Genomic DNA, 22,559 nt, shown 5'->3' with positions numbered 1-22,559 from the left:
GTAAACATTACCGACTTACACTATCAAATTATTTTTCATAAAATATACTAATTTAGACTTTTACCAGCAATGCACAGAAGGACTCATTTCATCTTACCCTTCCAACATCTTTATACTTTGCAAAAAAATTTTGCCAATTTGCCAGTTTAAAGAAAAATCTCATTTTTTGCATTGTTTTGATTATAAGCAAGTTTGAGCGTTCTCTTTCTGTTTTTTTTACCTTTCCTGTAGTGCTGATGAACTTTTACTAATGTTAGTTATTAGCCCTTTATATATCTTCATATGTGAATTCTGTTCTCATCCTTTGTCTATTTAATTTTGACACTTACCTTAGTGTTTTTCTTATAATCTGTACATTTATACTCTTCAAATGTTAAGACTATTAACCCTTTATCATATTTATTGCCAAATATTCCTCCAAATTTTTCTGTCATCTTTAAGGTTTAATTTTTGACACAGAAATTTTAAGTATTTTAATCTATTTATATTGTCCTTTATATCTTTTGCCAGCTTTAACTCTAGAAGATTAAAATCCAGGGATCAAGTAGATATTCTCTTATTTCCTCTAATTCAGTTTTTAAAATATTTAACTCCTTGATTTACCTTTGGTTTATTTTGGTACATACTATGATATATTTCAGTTGGCCATTTCCCCAAATATTTTTTTCTAACTCCTTTCTCTTTTAATTTGTGATGCTATCTTAATCATATCTTTGATTCCTGTTGAATCTAATTTTTGCTTTTACTTTTGTTTTCTTTTAGCAAATCCTGTTTCCTGTGACTTTGTAAGGAAATGGTAAGACATAGTTATAGTACTATTTTCACAGACCTAAACTAATAGGCCAGCCAATCTGGATGGGGCAGATTCATTTGACGTGGGTCTACCTTGGGGTTTTCAAAAAGGACATTCCTAGGCTCTCCCTTTGTCATAAGGTCCTTTTCTTTCTTTTCTTTTCTTTCTTTCTTTTTCTTTTTATTTTTTTTGAGACAGAGTCTCGCTCTGTTCCCCAGACTGGAGTGCAGTGGCATGATCTTGGCTCACTGCAACCTCTGCCTCCCGGGTTCAAGTGATTCTCCTACCTCAGCCTCCTGAATAGCTGGGATTACGGGCATGTGCCACCACACCCAGCTAATTTTTGTATTTTTAGTAGAGATGGGGTTTCACCGTGTTGGCCAGGATGGTCTCGATCTCCTGACCTCGTGATCTGCCCGCCTCGGCCTCCCAAAGTGCTGGGATTACAGGGGTGAGCCATCGCGCCTAGCTGGAGAACACTTCTATTCACTTAGTTTTTCACTTGTTTGCTAGGTACTTGACTTGTTACTTAGTAGATCTGAACCTTTAAGGGATTTGGGATTCTGCACTGACAATCTCGAATCACAGATTTTGTGAAGCTCCAGTTCAATGTATCCCAATCTCCCTTGCCTCTAATTCAAGTACGGTAGCTAATGGCTTTTCAAGAAAGTTCCCTTTATGAAAAAAAGAAAAGAAAAAAGTATATGTGTACATGTGCATATAATGCACAACAATAAATGCCTCCTGAATACCGATGCTTACCCTTTGTTTGGCTAAGATAGAGTTAGAAGAGGAGACAGAATACAGGTTGAGCATCCCTAATCTGAAAATCTAAAATCCCAAGTGCTCCAAAATCTGAAACTTTTTGAGCATGGGCATAACACCACAAGTGGAAAATTTCACACATAAGAACTTACCACAAACTTTGTTTCACACACAAAATTATTTAAAATATTATATAAAATTACCTTCAGGCTATGTGTGTAAGATGTATATAAAACATAAATGAATGTTGTGTTTAGACTTGGGTCTCATCCCCAAGATACCTCATTATGTATGTACAGATATTTCAAAATCTGAAAATATCAAAAATTCCAAATAGTTCTAGTACCAAGCATTTTGGATAAAAGATACTCATCCTATAAAATCATTAGGGAGAAATACCAAGGGTTCATATCAATGGTTCATGTAGGTGAAAAGTAAATAATACCAGATTTTATTTTCATCTACTTTTTAAAGAAGTGGGTCAAAACCATTCATATTTATTGTTATTGTTTAGCTCATTTACATGTATGGTTATTATTCAGACTTATTTTGTATTTTATGTTTAATATTTATTTTTAAAATTTTATTTTAGAGATAGATCTCACTACATTGCCCAGGCTGGTCCCAAATTCCTGGCCTCAGGTGATCCTTCTAACTCAGCCTCCTGAAGTGCTGGCATTATAGGTGTGAACCACCACACCTGGCTGTATTTACCATGCTTCTAGTTTTTTCCCCCCTTCCTTATTCAGGCAGCAAATACTACTACCTTATTTTTGTGTAATGGTTTTCAGTTAAAAAAAATAGGTTTTCTCACAAGAATTCTGAAAAGTAGATAGGACAGATATATCAACTAGATTTTACCGAGAGAAAATGAAATTCAGCAAAATTATGTCACTTTCCCAAGGTTGTCAGGTGGCTGAGGAGTAGAGCGGGTAGAATTAACATTTACTGAATATTACCAAGTATCCACTCAAAATACCACAGTACTTAAAATAAATAATGTATGCTGAGTGAGCAAGCTTTCCTGTGACTGGATAGTTTGTGTCTCATAAATTTTTATACTTAAAAAGGCTGTGACGAGTGTGGTTTCAAAAAAGTTTTTCGTTATTGTTATTTCTTACTGCTTCTTGTTTCTCTTTGATCTGTTAATTCGGGGTCATCATGTGAGGAAATTGTGCTATCTCCATTATCTATCCCTGTATCCTTTAAAAAGTTCGTTTTTATGCAAATGTGCTGTGCCTAATTAGCCCGGTATGGTGTCCGTAGTCCCAGCTACTCAGGAGGCTGAGTTTGGGTAGTAGTTCGAGGCTGCAGGGAGCTGTGATCATGCCATTGCACTCCAGCGTGGGGAACATAGTGAGACTCTATCTCTAACAGAAAAAAAAGAGGCTGAGAGGTTATACAAATGTGCAACCTTGGTAGCTGCTGACTATTGAGCCCCCTCTCCCCTACTGCCTCCTCCCACGGTGCATCAATCACCACTTAATTAGGAAGGCCATTTCTTCACATCATGCCTTGTATGTGCTCTGTCAGTGACTGAATCCTACCTGACATCAGGGCTAGGGCTTATTCTAAAAGAGTTTGGAGCCCATTAAAGAGCTCAGGCAAGTGTTAGGGGGATGCTTTTCCTTATCACCTCCCTCATTATACATTGAAGCATTTCCTTTGAGTAATTCTCCTGGCCTCTTGCCTCACTCTTTAATTAGACTTTCCATGGGGTAGGAGTGACATCTGTTTGATAGGTTTGGGAGAGAGAATTGGTCCCTTCTGGGACCCTTTTTCTTTGGGGCCTGCCAGTCTACAGTGATCTGTAAGATGGTGCATCAATCTGTACAAGGATCTTTGTGATCTACTCTCTATCACATAGCAAGTTTAGCCCCTACAGGAGGAGGCCTGCAGCTTTGGGATGTCAGTTCAATTCGGGGGTGTCAGGGATTCAAACTACTCATTTCGATATGGTTTTGTCAATAACATATAGTATTTTTATTCTATTTGTCTGACTCCTGTGCCTATTTTTCAGTTGGTTTCTAAAGATGGTAGACCAAAAGAGTTGTCATGTATTGGCCCCATCAGATTCCAACCAAGGCCATACACAGTTGTAATATGAGTCACCACAACATAGGTGGTGTATTAGTCTGCGTAGGATAGACAATGCTACATTAACAAACAAGACACAGAACTCTCAATGACTTAACACAATAAAAGTTTATTTATTTCTCCCTCCTGCCAGAGTCTAGTGTGAATTGATTGGCCCTCCTCTACCTTGTAGCTCTGCTGTCTAGGATATGTGGCTTCTAGGTCCCTGCAACAGGGAAAGAGAAAAGTGGAAGAGACGCACTAGCTCTTATGTGATACCCAGTACTCTTGCTGAAATTAGACGTGACAGTTATGTCACTCCAAACAACTGCAAAGGAGGCTGGGAAACATAGGGCAACACATGGACACTTGGAGGGCACAAACTCTCTCTGCTACAAGTGGATTAAGAAAAATTAGGGAAGGTTCAAGGGAGCAGAGTGAGGCACAGAGGGGATTGAGTGATACCAAAAGTGTATTTTGCCTATTTCATAGTTTTTCCAAAGTCAGATATTCTGTCTGAAATTTGTCTGTACAATCTCTTCAGAATCCAGTGCCACCAAGCCATCTACAAATGACCTTAATAGACTGATTGAGGTTTTTCCTGTTAACAAGTGTGCATTTTACCTCGGGTCTTCTGGAGACAATATGTTCTTTGTTTGGTTGCATAATTTATTGTCTTAATTTTATTATGTGCTATATTAGTAATTCTAGAAGTGAGAATGTTGGGTACAAAGAATGTTTGGATACTTTGAGCCTTTCAGCACTCTTCAAATCACATCAAATACAGCATTGGTTTTAGTTCTTCTTTTTTTTCCCCCTCATATGGGATTTGTTTGAGTAGGAGTCATCTAATGTAACCACATTTCTTAAGCATTCTCTTTGAATTAATCAGCTGCTATTTGTTAGTTTTTCTTCTAGGAAGAGAACCCCAAATCTTTCAAAGCCTAAAAAGCAATGGGGAACTCCAGACAGGTAAGGCAATATTGTATGGTCTTGTTTGTGATGATTGTGTTCATTACATAAAACAGGTAAGTATTATTTATCCATCCACCTCTACTTAACTGGATCCTCTGAACCAATATTGTCACCTCATTGTAGTCAGCATGTAAAAGCCTAACCCTTGGTCAGTGGTTCTTAAATTTGGCTGTACATTGGAATCACCTGGGGAACTTTAATAATGACTGAGTGCTTTCCCCAAAAATCCTGATTTAGTTGATATGGGGTGTGCCATAGACTTGGGGAGTTAAAAGCTCCCCAGATGATTCTATAGGCAGACAGACTTGAGAACCACTGCTCAAGGGTGTGACTCCACACTCTTGAAACTTTTTGTGCATTCTCCAAGTCCAGCTTTGCTGCCTGTATCTCTAAGGCTCCTATCACTAATCCTGATACCTCTAAGCCTCTTATTAGAACACACCTGTCCTCTGGGTCTCCAGCAAGCTGGACCCTTAGTCCTTTCATGCTTGGCCAAGGGACTCCTCTTTTTCTTCTTTGGCTCCTGAGTCAAGCTTGAATATTTTTTGGATCTCCTATTGCTTTTTTTTTTTTTTTTGAGGCAGGGTTTCACTCTGTTTCTCAGGCTGGAGTGCTGTGGTGCAATCATGGCTTACTGCAGCCTTGACCTCCCAGGCTCAAGTGATTCCCCCACCTCAGCCTCCTGAGTATCTGGGACCACATGTGTATACCACTGTGCCCAGCTAATTTTTAAATTTTTTTGTGGAGACGGGGGTTTCCCTATGTTTCCCAGGCTGGCCTCAAACTCCTGTGCTTAAGTGATCCTCCCATCTTGGCCTCCCAAAGTGTTGGGATTACAGACGTGAGCCACCATGCCAGTCCTATTGCTTTTTTTTTTTTTAAACAAAATTAATATACTTTAATTTTTAGAGCAGTTTTGGGTTTACAGAAAAATTGAGCAGAAAGTAGAGTTTCCATATTTACCACCCCTCCCCCTAGTTTTTCCTACTACTAACATCTTGCATTATTGTGGTACAATTGTTAAAATTGATGAGCCAATATTGATATATTTTTACTGATTAAAGCCTATGGTTTACATTAAGGTTCACTTTTTGTGTTGTGCAGCTTTATGGGTTTGACAAATGCATAATGTATCCACCATTATAGTATCATACAGGACAGTTTCACCGCCCTAAAAATTACCTGTGTTCCAACTATTCATTTCTTTTCCTCTTTCCTCCCTCTCCAAACCCTTGGCCACTACTGATCTATTTACTGTCTCTATAGTTTTGTCTTTTCTAGAAAGTCATTTAGTTGGAACTGTACAGTATGTAATCTCTCAGATTGGCTTCTTTTACTTAGTAATATGCATTTAAGCTTCCTTTATGTTTTTTTTGTCTTGATAGCTCATTTCTTTTTAAGATTATATTCTATTGATGTGGGTACTATTTAGTTGTATAGATGTATCATAGATTATCCATTTACCTATTTAAGGGCATCATGGTTGCTTCCAATATTTGTCAATTATGAATAAAGCTGCTATAAACATTCACGTGCAGGTTTTTTTTGGTATATTTAAGTTTTTAGCTAATTTGGGTAAATTGCTGGATAATATGGTAAGAGTATATTTAACTTTGTAAGAAACTACTAAGCTCTTCTAAGATGACTGTACCATTTTGCATTTTAACAAGCAATGAAGGAGAGTTCCTGTTGCTCTCCATCTTTGTCAGCATTTGGTGGTGTCAGTGTTTGGATTTTAGCCATTCTAATAGGTGTGTAGTGGTATCTCATTGTTTTAATTTGCAATTCTCTAATGAACTGATGTTGAGCATATTTGCTTATTTGTATATCTTCTTTGGTAAGGTGTTTGTTCAGTTCTTCTGCCCACTTTTTAGTTGGGCTATTTGTTATTGTTGAGTTTTAAATGTTCTTTGTATGTTTTGGATGCCAATCCTTTATCAGATACTTGTTTTGCAAATATTGTCTCCCAGTCTATGGTTTAGCTTTTCATTCTCTTAGCAGTGTGTTTCACAAAATAGAAATTTTAATTTTTATGAAGTTCAATTTACTGATTTTTTCTTTGTGAATCATGCTTTTGGTGTTGTTTCTAAAAACTCATTGCTAAACCCAAAGTCACCTGGATTTCCTCCTGTGTGTTTTTCTATGAAACTCCTGAAAGTTTTATATTTTTGTGTTTTATATTTACATCTAGACACATTTTGAGTTAATGTTTATGAAAGGTGCAAAGTCTGTGTCTAGACTATTTATTTTTGCATTTAGATGTCCAGTTGTTCCAGTACCATTTGTTGAAAAGACTATCATTTCTTTTTTTTTTTTTTTTTGAGATGGAATTTCACTCTTGTTGCTCAGGCTGGAGTGCAATGGTGCAATCTCGGCTCACTGTGACTGCAACCTCCCGGGTTCAAGTGATTCTCCTGCCTCAGCCTCCCAAGTAGCAGGGATTACAGGCAGGCACCACCACGCCTGGCTAATTTTGTATTTTTAGTAGAGATGGGGTTTCTCCATGTTGGTTAGGCTGGTCTCGAACTCCTGACCTCAGGTGATCTGCCTACCTCAGCCTCCCAAAGGGCTGGGATTACAGGCATGAGCCACCGTGCCTGGCCAGGACTATCATTTCTTGATTGGATTGCCTTCAATCCTTTGGCTATATTTGTGTGGATCTACTTATAGGATCTGTATTTTATCCCACTCATCTGTCTCTTCTTTCACCAGTACCACACTGCCTTGATTACTGTAGCTTTGTAAGTCTTGAAGTAAGGTAGTGTTAGTCCTCTGACTTTGTTCTTGAATATTATGTTGACTATTCTGGGTCTTTTGTCTTTCTATATAAACTATAGAATCAGTTTGTCAATATCCATGAAGTAACTTGCTAGGATTTTTACTGGGATTGCATTGAATATATAAACCAAGCCAGGAATAATTGATATCTTAATATTGAGTCTTCCTATCCATGAATATTGAATACCTCTCCATTTATATAGCTCTTTTTTGATTATTTCATTAGAGTTTTGTAGTTTTCCTCATATAGATCTTTTATGTATTTTTTTGGAATTATGCTTATGTATTTAATTTTTTGCAGTGCTAATGTAAATAGCATTGTGTTTTTTATTTCAAATTCCGATTGTTCTTTGTTGGCATACAAAAAAATCAGTGGACTTTTGTATATTAATGCTGTATCTTGCAACTTTGCTATGCTCTAAAGACTAAGTTTTAAGAGGCTTAAAACTGAAAATATAGTATGCATTAAATTGTCTCTTATTCATGGATAGGAACACACACATATATATTGAGTAGAGGTATACACTGATAAGAGAGATGTTAATGAATATTATTAGAACTGTCAAAATCTTGGAACACTCAACCCACCCTATTTGAAAACAATAGAAAAATTGGAGACATTATTTGATTAGGGAGTAAAGTTTAGAAAAGTTAAGTAACTTACCCAATTCAACTTGGATTTGAATCTACATCCATTGCCCACAAAGCCCGCTTCTTTCCATTATATCACCCTGTCTATTTTAGAAAGGCACAATTCCTTTGATGGCATGGAAAACCAGAGGCAAGATGATAATTTGGGGCTATTGAAATAATGCAGGAGAGAAATAATGATAGCCTATCCTAACACATTGGCTTTAAGGGTTGAGACAAAGGTTAGAGTCAAAACATAGATGGACAGGACCTAGTGACAAATGAATTATAGAAGTCTGAGGAAGGAGTAAAATATGATTTCTAGTTTTCTGTCTTTAGAAATAAGGTAGAAAATGCTATTATGACTGCGAAAGAAAATACAAGAGGGGGATAGGTTTGGGAGGAAGATACATTAGGTCATGCAGATGATTTTGAGACATTCAGTAAGTATCTGGAAATATGGATTTAGCACTCAGGAGACTACTTGAGAATAACTGGACAGACTCATTTGGGATTTGCCAGTATTTAGTAATAATCAAATAACATTGAGGATGGGCACAGTGCCTCATGCCTGTAATCTCAAGACTTTGGGAGGCTGGAATGGGTGGATCACTTGAGGTCAAGAGTTCGAGACAGCCTGGCCAACATGGCGAAACCCCATCTCTACTAAAAATACAAAAAATTAGCCAGGCGTGGTGGCACGCACCTGTAATTCCAGCTACTTGAGATAGGTTGTGGCAGGAGAATTGCTTGAACCTGGGAGGTGGCAGTTGCAGTGAGCCGAGATTGTGCCACTGCAATCCAGCCTGGGCGACTGAGAGAGACTCCATCTCTAAATAATAAAAATAATAATAATATTGAAGATATTGGAAGCCTGGAGCACGTGCCATTGTTTGAGTTGTGAAAGAAATGCTAAACAGAGAGAGGCCAGGTGTGGTGGCTCACGCCTGTAATTCCAGCACTTTGAGAGGCCAAGGCGGGTAGATCACTTGACGTCAGGAGTTTGAGACCAGCCTGGCCAACGTAGTGAAACCCCGTCTCTAATAAAAATACAAAAATTAGCCAGGCATGGTGGCACGTGCCTGTAGTCCCAGCTATTCGGGAGGCTGAGGCAGGAGAATTGCTTAAGCCTGGGAGGCTGAGGTTGCAGTGAGCTGAGATCATGCCACTGCACGCCAGCCCAGGTGACAGAGGGAGACTCTGTCTCAAAAAAAAAAAAAAAAAAAAAGAAAGAAAAGAAACAAACAAACAAAAAACAAACAGAGAGAGCTGCTAGAAGAGAACCAGGAAAGAGAGAGTCTCAAAGGCCAGCGAAGAAAATTATTAAAAGAAAGACGGATCCTATGAGGAAACATTCAAAGAATTTGTGGTTGGCCAGACTAGACTGGCAAAGAAAGTTTGAAGGCTGATTTCTAAATTCAAAAAGTACATAAAGCATTTTAAAGAGATGAAAGCTAAATAAATATTTGTTATGATGGGAGAGATTATAAGAATTTCAGAACAACAAAACTCTGTAAATGGAAATGAGAGCTGTTTTGTGTTTTCTAAATCTGGAAATCTGAAACAGACTAGAGTTTTAGCTGTGCAGAATGGGGTGATTGAACACTGAACCCCCAAGAATCCTTCTAGTTCCATTATTCTAGAATTCTGTGGGTAATTGTGATGGTGTCAGACTTGGTTCTATTTCATGGATCCATCAGACAGGTGTGGTATGGATAAAGATCCTATCCTCTGGGGTCAAGTCCTGGATATGGACCATAGAAGATTACATTTTTATTTTCTTGATATTACTAGCCATGTAACTGCTAAACAGGTAATTTTTAAAATGCTGTCAGTAAAGTGGTACATTATCTGTTTATAATATGCTACTTTAGCCTGTTGGTTAGCCTCCCCACTTCCTGATGAAGTTTACCTCCAAATTTTTCTTTTTTTTTTCTTTTTGAGATGGAGTTTCCTTTTGTCGCCCAGGCTGGAGTGCAGTAGTACGTTCTTGGCTGACTGCAATCTCCACCTCCCAGTTCCAAGTGATTCTTCCGCCTCAGCCTCCCAAGTAGCTGGGATTACAGGCATCCACCATCATGCCCAGCTAATTTTTGTACTTTTGTAGAGACAGGGTTTCACCATGTTGGCCAGGCTGGTCTGGAACTCCTGATCGCAGGTGATCCACCTGCCTTGGCCTCCCAAACTGTTGTTGGGATTACAGGCATGAGCCACCACGTCCAGCCACCAAATTTTTCTTGACTGTAGAGTCTCTGCTGTTTCTCACCCCACTGGTCTTTTCCTTCTAACTTACTTTAAGCCAAATATCCTGCTTTGTACATTATCCTCAGTGACTTTTGTTCATACTCTGTGTTTTCTAGTTCTTGTGGCCAAAATTTGTTTTATTTTATTAAAAAAATATTGTGGGTACATAGTAAGTTTATATATTTACTTGTGGCCAAAATTTTTAAGCAGCTAATAATCTCATGAGGGTTCAGTGCTTGGACGGCATCATTTGGACCATATTTTATGCACTTGATTTCATTGTTGTGTCTAAGGTAACTTTTGCTTTGAATTTGAAACTGGATGCAAACCCAGTATATATATACACATTACCTCAGCTTCCTAATCCCTGACCCTCCTAACCTCTCTCCATCTGAGCTGTTATATTTACCCCTATCCAAAGACATGTTTTTCACTCTGTTATTACCACTGATAATGGCCTGGCCAAATCCTATTGTCTTTTGATTTTTTTCATCCTTTTATGATGTCTAAGTTATATTTGATGCTCTTTGATATATTTTATGGCTTATCAAAATATATTTGGTTTGATATATTTTATGCATCCTTATCTCAAACTCTTCCCCTCTTTGACTTCTATTACATGGTTTTCTCACCTCTACCCACTACTTCTTTCTTTTTTTTGAGATGGGGTCTCACACTGTTGCCCAGGCTGGAGTGGAGTGGTGTGATATTGGCTCACTGCAGCCTCCACCTCCTGGGTTCAAGGGATTCTGCTGCTTCAGCCTCCCAAGTAGATGGGATTATAGGCATGTGCCACCATGCCTGGCTAATTTTTGTAGTTTTAGTAGAGACGAGGTTTCACCATGTTGGCCAAGCTAGTCTCGAACTCCTGTGGTGGTGCGTGCCTGTAATCCCAGCTACTCGGGCGGCTGAGGCAGGAGAATCACTTGAATCCGGGAGGCAGAGGTTGCAGTGAGCTGAGATCGAGCCACTGCGCTCCACTCCAGCCTGGGCAACAGAGCAAGACTGTCTCAAAAAAAAAAAAAAAAAGAGTCATTTTTTATATTTTCACTAGCAATCAATTTTTTTTTTTACCATTTTATCTGTATGCTTCTTAACAGAAAACTGTTTTGGGGAAATCAAGATCCTATTCGCCCTGTTTCCCAGGGTGCTTTGAAGGCTCAGCTGACCAAAAGACTTGAGAACCTTGCCCAGCCCAAGGAAGTTTCCTGCCACTATGTACCTAACAGGTTAGTGTCTGTATGTTATCATGTTACTTTATCAGGAGGTTTTTTGTTGTTGTTTTTTGCTTTTTGAGACAGAGTCTCACACTGTCACCTAGGCTGGAGTGCAATGGCATGATCTTGGCTCACTGCAACCTCTGCCTCCCAGGTTCATGCGATTCTCCTGCCTCAGCCTCCCGAGTAGCTGGGATTACAGTCACACACCACCACACCCAGCTAATTTTTTGTATTTTTAATAGAGACAGGGTTTCACTATGTTGGCCAGACTGGTCTCGAGCTCCTGACATTGTGACCTGCCTGCCTTGGCCTCCCAAAGTGCTGGGATTACAGGCATGAACCACCACGCCTGGCCTTTATCAGGAGTTCTTAGGGAAAATGGACATAGAACTTTTATCTAAAAGCCACAAATTGTTCAACGTGCAGTCAAAATTCATTGAGAATTAGGGATTCTATATCTGTTTCCAATCTGGTGCTACGGGTAAGCTTTTCCAGAGCAAAATCTGATACTTAACTATTGCAGACTTGTAGTATCTTATAATGCTTTGGTTTATGAGGATTAAAAAAAATAAAATGAAGGTGTTATACAAGGATACTTCCAGAATTAGGAAGACATATCTTCAAGATATCTTTGAAGAATTCTACAGAAGCCATTATTTTTTTCAAGTTAGGGTCTCCAATTTTAGAATTAAAGACACTGTAGAAGTTCAAGAGATATCTGAAATCACCTGTTGCGACTCCTGCCGAGGACTGGCCACTCCCTTCTCTAAGTTCCCCTCACCTTGGCTTCAGTGATACTCTCCGTCCTGGCTTCTCTCCCATCTTCTTCACCTTGCCCTCTCAATATCCTTTGTGGGTTTCTCTTTCTTTGCCATTGTTGCCCAATGTCCTGTACCTGGCTTCTTTCTCTTCCTGCTCTAAACTCTTCCCAAATGTGGAGTTGTCCTCTCATAGGAATTTTGCTTCCATTCTTGTGGTGGTGACCTCCAACTCCTGTTCCCAGCCTAAACCTCTCCTTATCTCAAAAGTATTATCTTCCCCTGTGGGAAGGTGCTACAGGAATCTCCAACTCAACAAGTTTGTATCATTTTTTAAAAAATTGAGATGATGTCTTGCTATGTTGCCCAGGCTGGTCTCGAACTCCTGGGCTTAAGCAGTCCTTCTGCCTTAGCCTTCCAAAGTGCTGGGATTACAGATGTGAGCCACTGTACCTGGCCAGCATGTTTGAAACTGAACTACTTTTTATTTTTTTGGAGACAGAGTCTTGCTCTGTTACTCAGGCTGGAGTGCAGTGGCCTGATCTCGGCTTACTGCAACCTCCACCTCCTGGGTTCAAGTAATTCTCTTGCCTCAGCCTCCCCAGTAGCTGGGATTACAGGTGTGAGCCACCATGTCTGGCTACTTTTTGTACTTTTAGTAGAGACAGAGTCTTGCCATGTTGGCCAGGCTGGTCTCAAACTCCTGACCTCAAGTGAGCCACCCACCTGGGCCTTTCAAAGTGCTGGGATTACACGCATGAGCCATCACGCCTGGCCAGACATGCTTTTTAATCTAATGTTGAGGTGGATATTTGCTTCAGAATGATATTCACAGGCTACAATCATTGGTGTATTTATTTACTTGTAAAAGTTTATTCAAGAAGATGAATTAAATAATATTTTCAAATTTCTTAATGAAGATCACTTCATTTTTTTGAACACAAGAATGCCAGTTGTACATGATTAGTCTTCTTTCTAGAAAATATAGAAATGATCTTTGCATGTTTGGTGACATTTTATCATTATGTTTGGTGGCATGTTACTATTAAATTTAATTCAGCAAATATTTTGCTACAAAAGAATACCTGAAGCTGGGTAATTTACAAAGAGAAGAGGTTTATTTAGCTCATGGTTCTATAAACAGAGAAGTATAAGAAGCATAGCGCTGGCATCTGCTCGGCTTCTGGTGAGGGCTTTTCATGCTACCTCATAACATGAAGAAGAAAGTCAAAGGGAAAGCAGGCATGTGCAAAGAGGGAAAACCAAGGGGCATCCTGGTTTCATAACAACCCATTCTCATGGGCACATTCCTGTTAAAACTAATCCAGTCTCAAGAGAGTGAGAGCTCACTCACTACCGAGAATGGCACCAAGCCATTCATGAAGGATCCGTCCCCATAACCCAACACCTCCCATTAGGCCTCAACTCCCAACACCACCATACTGGGAATCAAATTTCTTTTTCTTTTTTTATTGAGATGGAGTCTTCTTCTGTTGGCCAGGCTGGAGTGCAGTGGTGCCATCTTGGCTCACTGCAACCTCCACCTCCAGGTTCAAGCGATTCTCCTGCCTCCACCTCCTGAGTAGCTGGGATTACAGGCGCCCACCACCATGCCCAACTAATTTTTGTATTTTTAATAGAGACGGGGTTTCATCATGTTGGCCAGGCTGGTCTTGAACTCTTGACCTCAGGTGATCTGCCCGCCTCGGCCTCCCAAAGTGCTGGGATTACAGGCATGAGCCACCGCGCCCGGCCTGGGAATCAAATTTCATCATGAGCTTTGGTGGAGGCAAACAAACATATTCAAATTATAGCACGGGGGCAAAGGCAAGTAAGACACAATTATTGTTTTTAAGGAGTTTATCATCTATTATGGGGGATATGCAAGGTAGATTAAAGTAATAACCAAGAAGCCTTTGGAGTGGAATAAAGAAGAGATTATATTTACTTTGGAGGGATCAAGGAGGAGAAAAAAGCTGAATTGTCCCTTTCCCTATTCTCTCTTCCTAAAAGTATCCTAAATTTTCCTATGATTTCTTCCAGAAAAAAATAAATAAAATTATGCACGTATGTATCTTTTGCCCTTTAAAAAAAAAAAGCAAAAGGAATCTTTAGTGTGTGTGTGTTTATATGTGGTTTCTTTCTGGTAAAATCCTTGATCTTCTCTCCTTTAAAATGTGTTCCCCAGACTTGAGCCATCAGTATATTATCTTCACAAGCTGCCATATTTGTGTACCATTAAATTATTTATTCAGTATTTGTATTTAAATGACATGTGTCTAATAAAACTCAATACCACTCATTCCCTCTAAATTCACTCAAGTGCTACCTAAAACCATTTGGAATACCATTTGCAGTGTGTGTGCATCACATTTGCTTCATATTATTTTAGACTTTTCCCTTATATCTTTATTTTACTTAATTCTGTACTGTATAATAAGAATATATTTTAAAAGGCAACAAAAATCTACTGTAGGCTTACAATTCAGAGAAACTATTTTGTCATATTTTCTTCGTCTTTTTTTTTTTTACTATGTGTGTATTTACATATATAGCCTGCTTAAAGATTTTGAGATAATAAATATAATTTATATAGTGCTTTTTGTGCTTAAAAATCTTTCTAAACTTTTTTTTAGGAAGAGTAGATAATTTATTAAGCAAGTAATTCTTCTATTGTTAGAGATATAGTATATTTCCAATTTTGTAGCATATGTAACATTGTTGTGAATGAACTTGTGCATGAAACTTTCATGAATTTTTAATTATATCCATGGACTTGATTATGAGTTAATTACTGCATCTAAAGATAAGAAGGTTGTTAAGGCTTTTTTTTTTTTTTTTTTTTTTGGAGACAGGGCCTCACTCTGTCACCCAGGCTGGAGTGCGGTGGTGTGATCTTGGCTCACTGCAACCTCTTCCTCCTGGGTTCAAGAGATTCTCCTGCCTCAGCCTCCCGAGAAGCTAGGACTACAGGCACATGTCACCATACCCGGCTAATTTTTTTTTTTTTTTTTTTGTATTTTTAGTAGAGACGGGGTTTCACCATGATGGCCAGGCTGGTCTCAAACTTCTGACCTCATGGGATCTGCCTGCCTCGGCCTCCCAAAGTGCTGGGATTACAGGTGCGAGCCACAGTGCCTGACCTGCTGTTAAGGCTCTTGATGCTCATTATGAATTTGCTTTTGGTGCTTGCTGGTTGAATGATTTAAGCTTTCTGCTAAGTTAGCTCTCTGAGGAAAGACTGTTGGGGGAGGGGAAGGAGATGGATACAGGCAGTGAGGGAGCTTAAAGTAACAAGAGAAGGATGAAGATATTATTATTTACCTGCAGTTTGGTTTCAGATAAAATACCAGTTTAAGGTGGCCATTTCTCTATCTCTTTCAATATATAACTTTAGTAAAAAGTTAACGAACTTTTTCTGGAAAGGGCCAGATAGTAAAGTTAGCCACACACTCTTTGTTACAACTACCCAACTCTGCCATTATAGCACCAAAGCATCCATAGACATTATGTACACTAAGTATGTATGTGATGCAATATAACTTTAGAATTCTTGTATCTATGTCCATGAGGGATATCGATTTGTAGTTTTCTTGTACTGTCTTTGTCTGGTTTTGGTATTATGGTAATGGTGTCCTCATAGAATCAATTGGAGAGTATACAGACTTGGTATTTATTGGTATTTAAATATTTAGTGGAATTCTCCAGTGAAGTCGTCTGGGCCTAGAGTTTTTTGGTGAGAAGGTTTTTTAACTATAAATTTAATTTATTTTATAGATATAGGGCTATTCAGATGACCTGTTTCTTTCTGAGTCAGCATTGGCAGTGTGTGTCTTTCAGATAGTTTATTAATTTCGTTGAAGCCACAATCTGTGGAAATTTTTTTTTTTTTTTTTTGAGACATGGTCTCACTCTGTCACCCAGACTGGAGTGCAGTGGCATGATGTCTGCTCACTGCAATCTCCACCTCCCAGGCTCAAGCGAACCTCCCACCTCAGCCTCCCAAGTAGCTGGGACTACAGGCACGGCACGCACCACCATGCCTAGCTAATTCTTTGTATTTTTAGTAGAGACAGAGTTTCACCATGTTGGTCTGGCTGGTCTTGAACTCCTGACCTCAAGTGATCCACCCACCTTGGCCTCCCAAAGTGCTGGGATTACAAGCGTGAGCCACTGCGCCCAGCTCATTTATTAATTTCATCTGTTTTGAAATTTACTGGAGTAAAGTTGTTCATATATTTTCTTACGTTTGATATCTATCCAACCTCCTGTGATGATCCCCTCAACCCCTCATTTCTGGTATTGGTAGGTTGTGCCTTCTCTCTTTTTTTGCTGTCATTCTGGCTAGAGATCTATCAGTTTTTGGTTCCATTGATTTTCTCCATTATTTTACTGCTTTTTATTTCATTGATTTCTCCTCTGATCTTTATTATTTCCTTTGTTCTGCTTACTTTTTATTTTATTTGCTTTTCTTTTTCTAGTTTCTTATGATGGAAACTGAGATCGTTGACTTGAGACCTTTCTTATTTTTTCTGATACAGTCATTAGTGTGATGCATTTTCCTCTATTGTTTTAGCTGCATTCCACAAATGTTGATATTTGTGCCTTAATTTTCATTTAGTTGAAAATACTTTCTAATACCTCTTTTGATATCATGTTTGAGCCATGGATATTAGATGTATATTATTTAGTTTCCAAAATATATGGGGGATTTTCCAGATGTCTTCCTATTGATTTCTAATTTAATACCACTATGGCTAAAGAACATATTCTGCATTATTTTAGTCCTTTCAAAATTATTGAAACTTTTTTATGTCCCAGATTGTGATCTATCTTGATAAATGTTCGGTGTGCACTTGCAAAGGATGTGTATTTTGCTGTAATGGGTAAAGTGTTCTATAAATGTCACTTAGGCCAAGTTGGTTGGTAGTCTTGTTCAAGTTTTCTGTACATCCTTACTGATATTCTGTTTACTTACTTGTTCTATCAGTTATTATGATGGCATATTGAAATTTCTGACCATAATTGTGGATTTGTCTATTTCTCCTTGCAATTCTATTGGTTTTTACTTTATGTACTCTAAAGCTCTGTTATTAAATGCATAAAACTTTAGAATTATGGTTGAGCATCCCTAATAAAAAAATCTGAAATCCAAAATGCTCCAAATCCAAAACATTTTCCGTGTTGACATGACTGGAAAGTTACACACCTGACCTTGTGTGATGGGTCACAGTCAAAACACAAGCACACAACACATAGTTTATTCATCATCCATAAGGGAAAGTAGATGCTCCCAGTCCCCTTTCTGTACTCCCATGCAAGGACATCCATGAAAGTTAATAAAATGGTTCAATGTATACAAACCTTGTTTCAGGTAGAAAATTATATAAAATATTATATAAAATTACCCTCAGGCTATATGTATTAGGTAGATTTGAAACATAAATGAATTTTGTGTTTAGACTTGGGACTATTTCCAAGATATCTCATAATGTATATACATATTTATTCATCAATCCAAAAAATTCAAAATCTGAAACACTTCTAGTCCCAAGCATTTTGAATAAGGGATACAGTTAACCCCTTTATTATTACAAATTGACCCTTTTTTTATCATTGGTAACATGTTTTACTCTGAAATCTACTTTGTTGTTAATACATATATGCCAGCTTTCTTTTCATTATTGTTAGCATGACATATATTTTTTATCCATTTACTTTTAACCTATTTGTGTCTTTACATTAAAAGTACATTTGTTATAGGCAAATGTTGGTTTTTATCCAATCTGATAATCTCTGTTTTTAAATTGAGATACTTAGATCATTTACATTTACTGTGATTACTAATATGTTCAGGTTTAAAGCTACCAACTTGCTGTTGTTTTCTGTTTATTCCATCTTTTTTTGGTTCCCCTTTCCCCTCTTTGTTGCCTTCTTATTTATTTATTTATTTACTTATTTATTTATTTGAGATGGAGTTTTGCTCTTGTTGCCCAGGCTGGAGTGCAGTGGCACAATCTTGGCTCACTGCAACCTCTGCCTTCCGGATTCAAGCAATTCTCTTGCCTCAGCCTCCCAAGTAGCTGGGATTACAGGTGCCCACCACCACGCCTGGCTAATTTTTGTATTTTTAGTAGAAACGGGGTTTCACCATGTTGGCCAGGCTGGTCTTGAACTCCTGACCTCGTGATCCACCTGCCTTGGCCTCCCAAAGTGCTGGGATTACAGGCATGAGCCACTGTGCCCAGCCTGTTGCCTTCTTTTAAATTAATTGATTTTTTATTATTTCAGTTTATCTTCTTTATTGGTTTATTCACTATAACTTTGTTTTTTAGTTTTAGAACTTTAGAACTTATAATGTGCATCTTCAACTTATCACAGTCTATCTTTCTATCTTTAATTTATACTACTTAAAGTATGATGTAAGATTCTTTCTTTTTTTTTTTTTTGGCAGAGTTTTGCTCTGTCATCCAGGCTGGAGTGCAATGGTGCAATCTCGGCTCACTGCAACCTCCGCCTCCCAGGTTCAAGCGATTCTCCTGCCCCAGCCTCCCAAGTAGCTGGGATTACAGGCATGCGCAACCATGTCCAGCTAATTTTTGTATTTTTAGTAGAGATGGGGTTTCAGCGTGTTGGTGAGGCTGGTTCAGACTCCCAACCTTGTGATCCGCCCACCTTGGCCTCCCAAAGTTCTAGGATTACAGACATGAGCTACTGTGCCCGGCCTAGTGTAAGATTCTTATAATGGTATATTACCATTTCCCTACTTCTGGCCTTTGTGCCACTGTGATCATACATTTTACTTCTATAAATCTTACAATATATTATTATTATTTTTGCTTTAAATAGTCAAATCTTTTAAGGAGATTTTTAAAATAAGAAAAAGTGTTTTATATTTACCGACATTCTTACCATTTCCCATACTCTGCATTCCTTTGTGTAGATCTATTAAATCTATACATTTCATTTTGTATTTTTCTTCTTCCTGGAGGACTTTCTTTAATAATAATTTTTTTTAATTAAGATGGAGTGTCGCTATGTCACCCAGGCTGGAGTACAGTGGTACGATGTTGGCTCACTGCAACTTCTGCCTCATGGTTTCAAGTGATTCTCCTGCCTCAGCCTCCCAAGTAGCTGAGATTACAGGTGCACACCACCACGCCTGGCTAATTTTGGTGGTTTTTTTTTTTTTTTTTTTTTTTAGTAGAGACAGGGTTTCACCATGTTGGCCAGACTGGTCTCCAACTCCTGACCTCAAGTGATCCGCCGCCTCGGCCTCCCAAAGTGCTGGGATTACAGATGTGAGCCACCATGCCCAGCTTATACTTCTTTTAGTTCAGGTCTGCTGCTGATGAATTCTTTCAGCTTTTGCATATCTTAAAATTCTTTATTTCACTTTCATTTTGAACTGTATTTTTGGTGGGCATAGAACTCCAGATGGACAAATACTGCCTCACTGTCTCCATTATTTCTGATGAGACTTTGACTGTTATTTTGCTTTAATGATTTTTCTCTTTGTCTCTGGTTTTTAAAAATTTGATTATCATATATCTTAATTTTTTTTCATAATGTTTCTTCTGTTTGGGGTTCATTAGAATTGGATCTTTAAATTTACAATTTTCATCTAATTTGGAAAACTTTCAGTTATTATTATTTCAGATATTTTTTCTGCTCCTCCTTCTTTGCGGGCTCTAGTTGGATGTATTAGACTGCTGGAAGTTTTCCCACAGCACATTGAATCTGTTTCCTCACCTCTGTGTTTTATTTCTCTCTATGTCTTCATTAATCTTTTCTTCTACAGTGTAATATTTGTCTCACCCAGGGTATTTTTCATCTCACCCATTGTAATTTTTAATCTCTAGAGGTTCATTTGGGTATTTTTATATTTTGTGTCTACTTAACATGCTCAATCTTTTCTTTGCCTTCTTGAAAATACGCAACACAGTTACAATAGCTGTTTTAATGTTCTTGCCTACTAATTTTATAATATATCATTTCTGAGTCTGTTTCTAATGATTGATTTTTCTCATTATGGGTCATAATTTACTGCTTCTTTGCATACCTGGTAGTTTTTGATTGGGTACCAAATATTGTGAATTTTACCTTACTGGCTCCTGGATGTTTTTGTATTCCTATAAATATTCTTGAGCTTTGTTTTGGGATGTAGTTACCTTATTTCTAAACAGTTTGATCTTCTGAGGTTTTCTTTTAAAAAAATAGCTTTATTGTGATTAATTCACTTACCAAATAATTTGCTCATTTAAGGTATATAATTTAGTATAAAAGTATAGTGGCTTATGCTTATAATCCCACTTTGGGAGGCTGAAGTGGGAGGATCACCTGCACTCAGGAGTTAAGACCAGCCTGGGCAAAATAGTGAGACCCCATCTCTGTACTGAAAAAATTAAAAATGAAAAATTAAAGTGTATAAATTAGAGTTTGGTAGTATGTTCACAGGACTGTGTAACTATCATCAAAATCTAATTTTAGAACACTTTGTCTTCCCTAAAAGAAACATTAAACTCATTAGCAGTCAATTCTTACACCCCTTCAACTTCTCCAAGCCCTAAGTAACCACTAATCTATTTTCTGTTCCTATAAATATACTTATTCTGGTAATTTCATATAAATGGAATCTTACAATATGTTGTTCTTTGTGACTGTCTTCTTTTGCTTACCACAATATTTTCAAGATTCATCTATGTTGTAGCATGTATAAGTACATTTGTTTTTATGGCTAAGCAATCTTTAATTGTATGGCTTTGCCACATTTTATTTATCGATTCATCAGTTGTTAGACATTGGCCTCTTTTTACATTTTGGCAAAAGTAATGCTGCTATGATCATTTGTGTACAAGCTTTTGTGTGAATGTATGTTTTCATTCCTCTTGAATATATAGCAGGAGTTGAATTGCTGTTTCACATGATAACCCTATATTTAACTTTTTGATGAACTGCTAGACTGTTTTCCAAAGTGACTGTATCACTTTATAATCCCACCAGTAATGAATGAGAGTTCCAATATCTCCACATCCTTACCAACACTTGTTATTATCATTTTGATAAAGCTGTCCTCCTATGTGTGAAAGTAGTACTCATTGTGGTTTTGATTTGCATTTCCTTAATAATTTTTGATGTTGAACATTTTTTCATTTGTTTGTTGGCATTTGAATACCTTCTTTGGAGAAATGTTCATCCAAATCCTTTGTCCATTTTTGAGGCTTGCTTTTAAGTTTTTTTTAAAAAAACGGGACTGGTGGCTGGGTGTGGTGGCTCATGCCTGTAATCCCAGTACTTTGGGAAGCCCAGGTGGGTGGATCACTCGAGGTCAGGAGTTTGAGACCAGACTGGCCAACATGGTGAAACCCTGTCTCTACTAAAAATACAATTAGCTGGGTATGGTGGTAAGCACTTGTGGTCTCAGCTACTCAGGAGGCTAAGGTGGGAGGATCACTTGAGCCTGGGAGGTCGAGGCCATGATTGCATCACTGCATTCCAGCCTGGGTGATAGAGTGAGACCCTGTCTCAAAAAAAAAGTTACTGGAGATGTCTTTATTCTAGGGATAAACCCAATCCCTATTATACTATCATGCCGGGAAGTGGAAGTCTCTTCTAAGTGTTTTAATTTACCAAAGTATTTACTTTAAAAATATTACCATTTGTATTTCATGACCCAAGGATTTATGCTGTAATACTAAGTGAAAAATTTGAACATAAAACTGTATATATACTGTGATCCTACTTTTATTTTAAAATGTTTATTCCTTAAACATACCAAGATATTTCCCATCCCAAGGCCTTTTTCTCATTTTCTCCTCTGCTTAGAATGCTTTCCCCATTTTTAAGTCACTAAGATGTTTTGATCCTTTAAGTCTCAGCCTAGGTCTCAGCTTTTCACAGAGACCTTCCCTGACTATTCTCTTCAGCATAACTTTCAACATTCTTACGAACCTACCCAGGAAGCCTCTATCTCTGCTGAATAGTTGATGCCTTCATAGTACTCACCACAACTATTTACAGTTATGTGTTACTTAATGACAGGGCTATGTTCTAAGAAATGCATCCGTAGGTGATTTAGTTGTTGTACAAACATCATAAAGTGCACTCACACAAACCTAGATGGTATAGCCTACTACACACCTGAGCTATATGGTATAGCCTGGTGCTCTTGGGCTACAAAGCTGTGCAGCATGTTACAGAATACCATAGGCAATTATAACACAATGGTAAGTATTTGTGTATCCAGACATATCTAAACATAGAAAAGGCACAGAAAGCTATGGTATAAAAGATAAGAAATGGTACACCTGAATAGGACAT

At 38.0% G+C, this 22,559-nt stretch overlaps 1 protein-coding gene across 1 annotated transcript in view; it reads left to right on the top strand.

Moving 5' to 3' along the window:
* SPMAP2L (sperm microtubule associated protein 2 like) overlaps positions 1 to 22,559 on the top strand; it is a 79,443-nt gene that overhangs the window by 17,557 nt on the left and 39,327 nt on the right. Inside the window, exons 2-4 of the mRNA XM_003806491.5 lie at positions 763 to 796; positions 4,541 to 4,606; positions 11,362 to 11,490. Coding sequence (XP_003806539.2) covers positions 763 to 796; positions 4,541 to 4,606; positions 11,362 to 11,490 — 229 coding nt within the window. The remainder of the gene's footprint in view (positions 1 to 762; positions 797 to 4,540; positions 4,607 to 11,361; positions 11,491 to 22,559) is intronic.

Source organism: Pan paniscus, chromosome 3 (genome assembly GCF_029289425.2).
Source record: "Pan paniscus chromosome 3, NHGRI_mPanPan1-v2.0_pri, whole genome shotgun sequence".
Lineage (NCBI taxonomy): Eukaryota > Metazoa > Chordata > Mammalia > Primates > Hominidae > Pan > Pan paniscus.
The sequence above is the reverse complement of the archived record's forward strand: the minus strand, read 5'-3'. Positions and strand labels throughout refer to the sequence as shown.